Below are 13,213 nucleotides of genomic sequence, written 5' to 3'. Positions count from 1 at the left end.
CTAGTATATTAAGAGTCACCGGTGTGGAATTTAGTCCTGAAGGGACCTGGGCCATCTCATTCAAGTTGTATAATTTATAAGAAAATGCAATATGTAGTGAAAAAAAAACTCAATATCCAAGGTTATAAAGCTAATGAATAATATCACTGAGGCTTGAAATCAGTTCTCCTATCTCCAAATCCAATATTTCATCTGTGAGGGCAGTTTCTAGTGGTTTGTTTGCATTTATTCACTCACCAGATATTTAAATGACTAGTTTTTAGATACAAATGATGTCTATTGGGTGTGAAAGGCAAATTCATATGTCTCCTCAGTTTAATGATCAAGATAAGAGAATAACTAACATTGGTAGTACTCAGATGTGTATTAAATGAGGAAAGAATGATATGAAAGATGTAGATTTTAAAAGCATATAAAGTTTTTTACTTTTTTTTTATTAACTTGTGTTTTCTACAAAAGTAATGTTTATTTATTACTCAAATTCCTGGCAATGGCAAAACAATTAAACCACCTAAATTCTAGAAAAATTTCTTTTTTATGTATATCTGTATGTATATATATTTTTTTAAATTTCAAAAGTGGAACCATTCTAAATGCTCTTTGATAACCTGATTGGTAACCTGGAGAACCAGGCTGGGAGCACTCAGTGGCTAGGCAGTTATGAACACTGCCAGATCACGCTACAGCAATAGTTGAAGGTAGAAGTGAACAAGGTTTAAGGGCCACTAAAAGACTCACCAGAATGGAGTTTTTGTTGGGGAATCTGAATTGGAGGATGAATGGTTCTTGGGTAGAAGGCAGACTACTGACAGAATGCCAAGACTTTTTTCCCTTCCTCTGGCCATATTGTTTCAAGGTTATTTCAAGGAAATAATTACCATTGTGATCCAAGAGCCAGTGCTCTGGTTCTCCTATTTTAGCTACAAGTACAATTGAGCTGTAGGGTAGTAAGTTTACTGATATCAGACAATTATGATCAGATAGAGGATCCTCCTTTCTGGAGGGAATCCTGGTAGAGCTGAAAAGAAGTATTTAAAGTTTAAAGTCCATGTAGTGATCAGCTGATTATTTATTTAGGCCAACTTCTTGACCTTTCAGGAACTTTATTTTTTATTTGCTTCCTCTGTTGGTTGCTTGTTTGTTTGTTTGTTTTTTGTAATTGAATAGAGTTTATTGTAAATACACTGCTAAGCATCTTGGTTGCTTGCTTTTAAGACAAGCAAATTAATGTAAAATAAAGCTCATCATAAATTCTAAGGAGTTACATAAATGTAGCGTAGTATTAACACTGATGGTGGAAATGAGATTTTTGTTACTTTTCAGATGCAGGGCTTTTTATTTGGTGCCTACAATGTCTCTTAAGATAATCTGTCTAAATATATAGAGTTTTAAAATGTAGGTCTTATGAAGAACATTTATTTTTCTTTATACATATATTTAGCCTCAGGCTTTGGATATTGCTTTTGAAATCTAAAAGCTAACTCATGGGTAAACAGATTATTCTTATAAGAATTTTTTAAAAAAGGAAATGTGCTTATGCCTTTTAAAAAGTGCTTTTAGTTTTGAAATAAAAGCTTACTGAAAAATTTTGGGTGTTGGCATGTGGGATATAATTTGTGCTTTTACATTGTTTCTGGGAAAGGATGTGTGTGATGTAAAGACAGGTAAAATAAACAGTGATGATCTTTATTAAAAGATACTTGCTTTGTGGGATTTGACCTTGGTACATGTTTTTCCATTTTCCTTTAAGAATCTTTTTCTTCTAAATTTCATGTTGCAGTCTGTCTTAACCATAGCCTTTTACGTGTATGTTCTGTTAGCTGTAATGTTAAAAGTTTGGATATGGCCCTTTTGTGACTCTACTCATAACTCATCCTCTGAGATTATCCCTGGATGCATGAGTGGGTAGATAAGATTGATGTAGGTGATTAGACTTACTCTTGTTTATGAGTCAGTCTGAAGGTCCAGATGTTCATTGGATGCCTTTTTGATGACCTAGCGATTTCTCTGTACCCCTCTGCTGCAGTTCTGGCCTAAGCTGAATTGGGAGCCTTGGTACTTTCTCTCTCCATCTCTGAATTTGGATATAGAATGTTAAAAGGTTTTGTTATGCTTCAACCCAGTGTTCTCTCTTCTTCCCAAATATTTCTCTTTGTGCCACATGAAATAAGCCTTTTTGCTTGTAAAGGTAACTGGCTTCACCCCAAGAGTCTGGCTGCTTGGAGGGTATTTGGTGAGTGCATACGTAGTGGTCAGTGTTAACTGATCTCTGTCCCCTTTGACTTTCGCCCTGTCCTTGGTGAATTCCTGGGACTTCAGAAGTTGTAATGTCTCTCAGATACCTTGTTTGTCTGGTTACCTCACTATTTCATAGACTAATAATTTCTACCTGCACAGATAGTTTAGTGCTTAGGGGAAATGCTTTAAATTCATATTTCTTCATAGTAAATTAAGACGAAAGATTTGAGTCATACTGGTCTGTATTAAAATACAATGAAGAGGTTTTTCAGTTATGAAACATATTTAGTAAAAGAAGTAAATGTGTGTTTGCTTTCTTATCCATGTCTAATACACAAGCATTTAGAAAGTCTAGAAAAAAGCAAGCAGACATGAAGTAGCCAAAACTAACCAGTGGATTCTCTCAAATGCTGTTTTCTCCCTGGAAAAGTTGACTTCCTAACGGTTGACTAATTCTGGATTATTCTTTTAAGTCTCAGCTTTTTATATGTCATTTCCCATTTCCTCAAGCAGTTTTTTTTGTTTTTGTTTTTGTTTTTGTTTTTTTTGCTCTTACAGCACGTTCAAGTAGAGCTCTGTGTTACGTGTTCTTACAGCTTCTTGTATGTCTGCTGGAACATTTATACCACTTTGTTGTTATTATAGGTTTTATGTCTGCCCCTAATGGTCTGTAAGCTCTGCAACAGCCAGAACTATGTCTGTTTTATCACTCTGTTTTAGTGCCTGGCGTATAGTAGCCCTTTAATTTTTTTAGATTTATGTATTAACTTAAAACCTTTAACACCTCTGATGTTTTATTCCATACTTGTTCACCTGTCATTGTACACATAAAGATATATAAATGCACCCATACACACACATCTATACACATACGTATACTTCCGTAAAGGTATTACACTGGAATTTTTTTACCCTCGTGGGTAAGAATAGAATTTTGAAATCAACACGTGAGATGAAAATTGCCCTTCAGTCTTTGGATTGACCATAAGTTAACAAAGCCAGTTTCCCTCCAGTGTTAGTGGTAAAGTTCTGTTTATATACAGTGGTAGTTAATCTCTCTCTACAGACACATCCAGGGTCCTCCAAAACCAGGCTTGCGTGTGCTCTCCAGCAAGCTTCTCTGCTGTCCACTTACACACACCAGCTTCGGCTGAATTTCTCCTCTCTTTAGTTCACTCTGCATTTGTCTTATATTTTCTGGTTTCCGCTTCTTTGTTCATGCCATTCTCCCTCTTTGGAATACCTTAGCTCTTCCCTTTCTGTCCATTTTTAAGGCTCACCTCGGATTTCATCTGCTGTAACATGTTTCTCTTTTTCTCTGTCTCACCCTGAGCGGCCTTCCTTCACTTCTGAGTTCATGACGTTTATTGCCAGTGGTTCTACTTTCTTACTTAACTGATTTACCATTTTGGGGCTATTTTTTTGAATCTCTTGCTGCTGTTGTGTGTGTGTCTTTTCTAGACAGTTAGGTTTTAGATCACTGAAGGCAGGGATATTCATCTTCTGTTTATTTTTGTTCTTCACAACTTATACCTGGCACAAAGTTTCTCAGTTAATAGTTTATTTGGTTAACTATAAAAAGTCATCTGCCCTTACATTTTATAGCGTGAACCCTGAAGAAAGTGCTTTGATATTACTTTTTGTTTTGTGTCTTTAAGAAATTTCTACAAATACCTGATTCCATTCTGTCTTAACTGCTTGCATGTAGTATCTGAGGTAGTAAAGAAGTCTGTATGTACGTAGCAAAAGGAGCTCCAAGTAGCTATGGGTGCCTTGTGGCCTGCTTATGTAGAAACTTCTGGTAGTGCCTCTGTACTAGGTGAGGGAAGGGAGGTCATGGATTAGAGGCAAGCTTTTTGCCTGAGCAGAGATCCATTTCTCATAACTGATGTCTCAGAACTCTGAACTGTGTTATTCTAAATAAGAAAAATCCCCAGGAAGATACTTTGATTTCCTTAACGTATTGGATGCCATGTTTATTAAATGATTAGTTTTATTACAACACTAGTGGCTTGAGTGAGAAATGGTCTCCTTGCTATAGGTAGAGAGCTGTTTAAGAAATTCTTCTTAATGGATTTGTTTCTTCTTCTGTGGTATAGCCTAAAACGCACTAGGAATTATAACTAGTGGTGAAAACTTGAAAAAGGTGTTCAGAGCCCTAGTTTTCTGTTGTTATCTGTTGTCACAGATTAAAAAAAAATGATAATCCTAATATTTACTAATTTGGTGCCCTTCCTTTCTTGTTACCTATTCATCAAACTGTTAAAATGTAAAACACAGATTGCATTAATGTGGAAGGGGTTTCTTTTTCTTTTTTTTTTTGTTTAGATACAAAGAGGATGGTGAAGCTTTGTTAATTCTGCTTCCCTCAGAAGAAAAAGGGATGGTGCAGCAGCTCCTTCAGAAGAAAGTGCCTGTGAAGGAAATCAAGTAAGAGCTATTTGCTGTCTTGATGTTATTGTTAGGAAAATGAAGGCATGAAATTATTATGCCTAATTACATACACCTAATTCCCTCCTCCCTCTGATCTTTTCTGCTGTCTCTGGTTTTTGACTTTTTGTTTGCTTTGTTTTTAACGACTTTTTTCAGAAGAATGTCAGTGGAGAAAATAAGATGAAAAAGAGAACTTCTTAGCATCGGGAGGCATTGATGGTTGAAAGGATTAAACCTCTTGGATGAAATTAGGGTTGTCTGTTCATTTCAGAGGCTAGGGCTCTCCTGTCATTGAAGAAGTTAGAACTGATTCTAGTATCACTTGTGTCAGGACCCTTGAAACATCTTGGCTTTATTTGGAGGAAAATAATTTGGAGAGTGGTTAGCTGGGGTGGAGGAGTGGGTAAGGGTTTAGATGAAACAAGATTGGATGTGGGTTATAATTGTTGAGGCTCAGTGAAAGTTTTCTACCTTTGTATATTTTGATATTTTGTGTAATTAAAAAAAATACAAAAACACCTCATCTCCCACTACCTATCACCACCATTTTGCAGGAACAAAATGGTTCAGTCTAAACTGAGGGAAGCAAGTGGGGTTTCCTTTGTAAAACCTTGAATACACCCTTGTAAGGATTTCATTCTTCCCTGTAGCTTCCTGGGCAGATTTAAGTAATGGTTCTGTTTTATTATGCTTAATTTCTAGATAAGGAAAACAATATTTATATCCTTGGCTACTTGTTTATTATTTAAATTTCGTTTTATGATATTTGACTGAAAACAAACTTACAAAAAATGATGTTTGCTTTCACTTATTCCATTTCATTAGTGATCCACCTCTCATGAGAGCTATTTCTATTTTTAAAGACTTCAGAACTAAGCGTTCCTAATTGTGACGTTAGCCTAGCCTTTCATTCACTTGGCATGGGCTGTTTAGAGAAAATGTCTGATTTTTTAAATGTCTTTTTCCTGCATTATTCAAAATATGCAGACAGTCAAATTTATGTCTAGTGTAATTTCAGTCTAATCTAGTGTATAGGTGAGAAATCATGTAGATTTAAAAATCCTGAGGAGAATGGGAAAATGCTGTGTACTATTTTCAGTTTTCAAAATTGAGATGTCTTAGTTTAACCTTTATCTTTTTTTCCAAAAGAATCAATCCAGAAAAACTTATAGACGTTCAGAAAAAATTGGAATCATTTTTGGCTCAAGACCGAGATTTAAAAGAAAGAGCTCAAAGAGTAAGTCATTTTTGAATTGGATACCTCCATTGCAATAGGGCATATATTAAAGTTAAACTTTATCATTTTCTACTGCTTCTAGATTACAAGGTTATGCTTCACATATTTAGGTAGTATAACTTTCAGATAAGTGTAGCTTGTTCTTTAACTTTGATAAAATTATGTATTTCTTAGAGAAACCTGGGGAGGTATGTATTACTTGTCCGTAATCTTGTCAGACATATAGAAAATTCTCTTAATGATGATTTTTAATGCACAGTGGCTGAATTTCTAATATACGTGACAAAGTTATCATCTTTTGATTTCTTCAGTAAAGCTGATATTAACTCCTGACTGCACTTTCTTGACTGTAAGATTAATATATTCCTATATCAGGTTAAATTTCTAGAAAGCATAGCCCTCTTGCTAAATTGTCTTTAGGAATGAGATTTTAATCTATAGATATGGGTTAATGTTCCCAAATGCTTTTTTGGACTTAGAAATCCTCTTGGTTGGCAAATGCACAAAGAATTGTCACTTTTAGTTAAACTTATTTTTTAGTTCTCAGAGTACCCAGCAGTAGATCCTTTAGAAAAGGAAGACGTGAAATTATTTTGCATTGTGCTTACAGTTGTCCAGTCTTTGAATCAACAGATATTTGGGTCTTCCTTTATGAAGTTCTTCATTTTCAACACTTATATTTCAGTTACGAAATCTACGTAGGATATCTACACCTGCATCTTCCATAACACATCAGCAGTGAGTTAGAGAGCAGGGGCTCGGAGGCTGGGAGGAAGGAGATAGAAAAGAGGTCTGGGAAGGGCATCCTAAGTGGATAGAGGAGCCTGAGCGGGGAAAGGCAGTGGTCAGGCTTTAGTGTTACGGTTTGTTAAACTGCGTATTCTGAGCAAAGACGTTTTATTTAAAGAGCAGATCTTACATTTGAAAAATTAACCTAGGTTATATTTTATTGAATTATTATTGCTCTGCTTGATATAACAACGTTAATGATAAAAGCTAAAATTCAAATGCTTAGTATGTGCTAGGCACTAAGCCATGGCATGACCCTATTACAGGACAGTTTCATATGCATCATGTTATCTGATCTTCCCAACATCCTATGCAGTGGGTGATATTGATTTGCTTTTACAGATGGTAAAGTAGGAGTGTGAGAAAATTAAAAATTGTCTAGGGTCATGTAGCTATTAAGTGGCAGACCTGAGATTTAAATCCAGGTCTGACTTTCTAAAGAACTTCCCTGATACATCAGGAGAAATTAATTCCAAAATATAAGAGGACCAAATAGTGAACTATGGCATAGTTGGACTTCTGTAAGCTCACTTCATCTAAAATCTAATGAAAAAGGTCTTTAAACAATTGTTTTTTCTTAAAATTTTTGGGCATATATTTGGGCATGAAAACATTTGTGTGCATGTGTTCCTGTTTTGTCCAGTAGACATACTTCAAGCTAGGAGTTGAATCTTTTAGAAGCTTTGGAAATAATAATACACATTTGAAAATAATATACATGAATTCTGATATATTGTGACTTAACCACATTCAAGTCATTCAATTATGAATTGGGAAATATGAAACACTGGAAGGGTGTTGTTTCACTGGTTTCTGCATACAAGTGAGTCTTCCACAACAAAGATTATAGAGAAGCACATTGAAATAAATGATGTGATTTATTGGGTGTCACGCATGGTTTAGCAGAATGGCTAACGTGTTGCCAGTAGCAGCAAGCTATCTAGTTTCATAGAAGTGATTTTCTAGCTTTTGATTATCATCTGGATAGAACAGAAATGATAAGCAACTGATTCCTTGTGGACAATTGTAGGGGAGAAAAATTATCCTTGAATTGTTCATTTTAATGCCTATAGAGACAGGGAAAATGGTTTGAAGATTAATGTAAATGGTTTGAAGAAAAGATAAGTGTAAAGTTAGAGACAATGTGAAGTTTAGGAAATACTGAAATGGGAATTAAATGTACTTTACAAAAACTAATTTTAAAACCAAAAAATAAAACTGCTTACTTAGATATGTTTCATCATCTGCTGCCTGTTTATATTACAGACTGACACAGGATCCAGGATCATGTTTACTTTTTAGTTTGTAATAGCTCTTGACATAAAGATAGTTTTCTTTCTTTTTTTTTTAAACACGAACAGAAGAAAGATTACAAATTAATGACACACTACTTGAAATTATGATGAATTATTTGAAATTATAATAAAAAAGGAAAAGCTTTAGGAATAAACTTTTTCCTTACGATTTTATTAAGCTTAATTTAATGAAGTGCAGTAAAGTTTTATTTTGTTGTAGTAGTAGTCAAAGGATGTTTCCAGTAAGAATAAATGGTATTATTTTGTACTTAATGTATTGCAGAAAATATGCCCAGGTTTTCTGCATGCATTTTTTCTCATTTAATTCTCATAACACTCTAAGTAGAAGGTGCTATTATATTATATTTGATAGATGAAGACACTGACAGAGAAATGAGAACTTGCTCAGCTAGTAAAATGTGGAGCTCAGATTATCAGCTGTGTTATTCCAAAGCCCATGTTTCTTCCCGTTAATGGACCTGAATGACATTAACTTCTAGAAAGCTTTTTGAGAAGGTTGTATTTTGTATTGAGTAGGCTTGATGAAACCAAATTTAAAGTCTTTTCTAATACTACATTTCTAAAAAGGTAGGTTTTTTTTGTTTTTGTGGAGTTGAGATATACTCAACTGTTTTTTAGGTTTTTTCACTGTCTTTGAATTTGTCTCTTTGGTTAATTTTCTTTCATCTTGGTTAAAATTCATTTTCCATTTCTAACTGTTACACATCATACATTTCAACCTTTTGTGTTTACAGTGTTTTGTCTCCTATATACGTTCAGTCTATCTGATGAAGGATAAAGAAATATTTGATGTGAGCAAGCTACCTATACCTGAATATGCCCTGTGAGTATTCATATTACAGTTCTGATTGTGAGTCCTCAAAGTCAGAGGGAATTTGTTTGAAACCTGGTTCTGAGAGTCTTAGTTTAAGCCACTCTGCCTTACCTTAAAAGAATCTGTTAAATATTTGCAGAGAAAAAGAGTGTTCAAACTGTAGAAAGCTCGTTGGGTGTTCAGTTCAGTCAGGAAGAAGTTTCTTACTTGTAAGTATAAATTCCTGAGAGTTGCACTGGCTGTTTCCTATAATTTGGTCTTAAAGTAGATGGAGAGCAATTGATAAGCATTCTTTGAAATCTTTAACTGTCTGTAGTCCTCTTGTTTTCTAAGATGCGGGCCTGGTTCAGCACAGACAGTTCTTTCTATGCTTTGGATGCAAGTCGCCTATTTTAGATTGGTTTTCCATGCTGCTTATTGCCTGAATATTCTTTGTGTCTTGGTGTTTCTTGCAGGTGCTCACAGTTCCCATGGCAAAAACGTCCCTGTTTGGCAATTGAGCTTACTGTTACATGAGAACGGAACTCTTGGTCTTGTTTTGGCTTAGTATTTGAAGGATTTTTTAATCCTAACCTTTTCAGCTTTAAGGAGGAGCATCCATTTCTCAATGGAGTCCTACCTGTGGGAAAGGCATTGATGAAATCCTATAGAAGCACTCTTGAGGTTAATCATACTTTGAATGTCAGCATGAAATCTCCTAGTCTCTGATGAAATATATACTTTCAAGGCAGGGTCTGTATATTTGGCCTGCTCTCCAGGAATTTGAGTGCCTTTACCTTTAAATTGAGTCTAATAAAAATCTGTATCTGGGTGAGCTGCTGTTTTCTTCATGTTAGATTGCAAGTTCAGTATACCAGGTAATTTGTCAAAAGTAACATTTTAAAACCATTTAATTTGCTAGATAACAGAGTAAGATCACTGAGTTTTTGTTTAGGTAATGGATGGAGAATCATATGCTGTGGACACATTTTTGTTCACTTATCTGTTGACCACTTTATAATTTCTGAGTACGACTCATGGTTTAGATTATTAGCTGATTTTTCTGCTGCATGAAATTCTTACCCTATTTTGTCATTGATGTAGCTGTGATACTAGCAAAGAGGAGAGGCACAGATCTTAATGCTGCAGGGCCATATTTAGGGGACATTTTGTATAGAGAGATTTTTTTTTTAATTGAAGTACCATCAGTTACACTGTGCCAATTTCTGGTGTACAGCACAATGTCACAGTCATGCATATACATACATATTTAATAATGCACCTTGATCACACAGCTAGTAGTGACAGAGCCAGGTTGTGAACCTCAACAGTTCTGTTTCTGAATCCACATTTTACAACGATACCTCTCAGTTTTTGTGAGTCATGTCTATAGGAAAAAGGCAGTGGATCCATGTGGCAACGTTAGCTTTTTATTATATCAGGCCTTGCTTTCCAGTCCATCTGTGGGAAGGTAGAAGCCGGGAAAGACCTGATCAGAGAGTAAATCTTGATTTTATAAAGAGAACATAAGATTTTTTTTCTTTTTTTGGTCTCTGGTTTAAAAATCCTTTTTTATAGAAGTGATTGTGTTACATTATGTCTTAGAAGGAAGGATGATAATGCTTGAGTTCATGCAGTGCAGGGAGTTGTGTTTTGTTTTTTCATGGCCATGCCTTTTCCTGCTAGTATTTGTGTTAGTATTTATATTCTACAAAGTGTTTTCATATGGTTAGTATATCAGATATTTACAACAACAGTGATAGGCCTGGTAGGTATTGTTACTCATATTTGAGGAAGCTGAGCCTGAGAGAGTTGTATTGGAAATAGGCAGACCTAGAGCTTGAACCATTCCTTGTTTCTGGTCTCATCTCTTTATTTTGTACCATGTTAACCTCTTAATGGAAAATGAGATGTCTTCAATATTTTCTGACAGTTATTCAGTATCTTTTGGGTCATCTAAGCTGCCAAGATTGACTTGTATCTCAGAGGAACATTTTCCCTAAGAAGAAAACTAAAAATCTCAACTCCTGAGAAATCATTTCATAATAAACTCACAAACACACATCGATACAGTGTATTGAGATAGCTGTTTTCGTATGCTCATATTTAAGGTCTCTCGGGCTTGCTGTGGCACCACGGGTCAGATTTCTTCAGAGAATGCAAAAATTACAACCCACCACAGAACAGGTGGTGAGCCAAGATGATAAAGTCATTGAGCCAAGGGCTCCCTCCCTCACCAGTGATGAAGTGGAAGAATTTAGAGCCTACTTCAATGAGAAGATGTCGATTCTTCAGAAAGGTGGAAAAAGACCAGAAGAGACAGAGTATAGACTGGATGATGGTATTAGTGATGAAGACAAAGAAGAGAAGGAAGATGAAGAAGGAATGGAAGAGAAGCTGACAAAAGCAAAAGGGTCCCAACCTCAATGTGTCCCTAGCGATGAAGAGTCACAGAAGACCAAGGAAGTTTCTGTGCAGTTCTTGGACAGAGATGAGGAGGAGGAGGAAGATGGCCTTGATGCTGACTTCTTTAAGGTGAAGCGGCACAATGTGTTTGGGTTGAATCTTAAAGAGAATAAAACATTACAGGTAAGTTTACTCCCAGTGGAGTGTCCTCTTTTATTTCCCCCAACATCTTACCATGTTCTGCTTGTTGCCTTTGGGGAACTGTAGGAAAGTAAGTAGGAGAAATCTGTAGAATGGTTTTCTTTGCTGTGGACTCTCCCTCCATCTTTATACCTAAAGATGGAATAGGTGCCAGAGGATTTTCAGTTTTTATAACTTTGGAAACTCTAAGAGGTTGACAGCTTTAATCTTCTCATTTATTGGTTTTGCAGTGCGTGTTTTAAAAGTAGCCAGAGTCATGATTATAACGTTAAGGAAGGTGATGGTGTCCCATGGTTTATGGTGTGAGGATCCTTCATTGTGATTCTTAACATACTACTTTCTGATTTAAATAATTACAAATGTTCCTTATAGCAATTTAATCTCTCTAAACATGAATTTTACTTTTAATGAGACATTTGGTTTTGGGCACCAATCCAGAATCTTAAATAGAAAGCCAGCACTTCTATTTAAAAGCCACTTATGAAGGTTTATTGAAAGTTTCTTGTAGGTCCTTTATTTCTTACTAGACACCTGCTAGGAGGAACAGAAGAGATAATCCAGATAATACACCTTTTTCTGGGGTACTTGGATGTGCAAAGTAAATATGTTTCTCCTCCCTTTCCTTATTTTCCTTTTTACTTTGTATGCCTTATTCTTGATCATTTTTTTTAAAAAGAGAATTGAATGAAAAATGAACCTGAATTCTTATTCTTGATGCAATTCTAAGACTCACAGGAGGAAATATTAAATTTTGAACTCTGAAACTTGGATAGGTGTTTCTTTAAATAAAAACCTTAAAAGTGGCAAACATACTAATTGAGTACTTAATATGAATTAGACATTTTCTAGACATTATCTCATTCAGTCCTTGAATAACCCTATGAGGCATTATACAAGTAAGAGCTGAAAAACGGAGATACAGAGTAATCAAATGGTAAGGCACACAGTTAGTTATTGACAGAGTTGAAGTTTGAACCTGGTATTCATGTTCTTGACCAATAATCTGGTTTTTGAAATCTGATTTAGATTTTCTCCTATGTTTTCTTCTGGGGATTTTATAGTTTTAGTACTTGAATTTAAGGTTAGTATTCATTTCAGCTTAATTTTTATGTATGGTGTGAGGTAAAGGTCAAGGTTCCAACTATCTCTGTTCCCTCCCATATGAATGTCCAGTTGTACCACTACTGTTTTCTGAAAATATTGTGCTTTTTCCATTCTAGTTACCTTGACTCTTTGTTCAAAGTTAGTTGACTGTGTATGTATAGGTCTCTAGGTTGACTCACTTCTGTTCTGTACAGCTGTCCTTTCATCATGAATACCAGTATTGGTTAGTATAGCTTTATAGTAAATCTCAAAACAGAAAGTGTTAGTGTTCCAACTTGATATTTTAAAAAATTATTTTGGCTATTTTTGGACCTTAGCATTTCATGTAAGTTTTTGAACCAGCTAGTTAATTTTTATAAAAAGTCTGCTTGTATCTTCATTGAGATTGCAGTGAATCTAGAAATCTATTTGGGGAGAATTGATATCTTAACAATTTTGACTCTTCTGGTTCATGAATATGACATATTTTTCCATTTATTTAGGCCTTCTTTAATGTCGTAGCATTTTAAAATAATTTTAAGCATGCATATCTTACGCATACTTTGTTAGATTCATCTTTTACTATTTTATAGTTTTCAGTGATATTATAAAAATTTGTTTCTCATTTTTTATTGCTGGAATATAGAAATACACTTTTTGTGTACCAGTTATTCTAAACTGTCCTATTTAGTTTTAGTGGCTTGTTTTGGAGATTCT

At 35.0% G+C, this 13,213-nt stretch overlaps 1 protein-coding gene across 1 annotated transcript in view; it reads left to right on the top strand.

The window, feature by feature from the left end:
• DDX10 (DEAD-box helicase 10) overlaps positions 1-13,213 on the top strand; it is a 213,564-nt gene that overhangs the window by 30,014 nt on the left and 170,337 nt on the right. The window contains exons 10-13 of the mRNA XM_031675526.2: positions 4,567-4,668; positions 5,821-5,908; positions 8,748-8,836; positions 10,918-11,395. Of these exons, the coding sequence (XP_031531386.1) occupies positions 4,567-4,668; positions 5,821-5,908; positions 8,748-8,836; positions 10,918-11,395 (757 nt within the window). The remainder of the gene's footprint in view (positions 1-4,566; positions 4,669-5,820; positions 5,909-8,747; positions 8,837-10,917; positions 11,396-13,213) is intronic.

This window comes from Vicugna pacos, chromosome 33, assembly GCF_048564905.1.
Source record: "Vicugna pacos chromosome 33, VicPac4, whole genome shotgun sequence".
NCBI classification, from domain to species: Eukaryota; Metazoa; Chordata; class Mammalia; order Artiodactyla; family Camelidae; genus Vicugna; species Vicugna pacos.
This window is presented reverse-complemented; position numbering and strand designations above follow the sequence as displayed.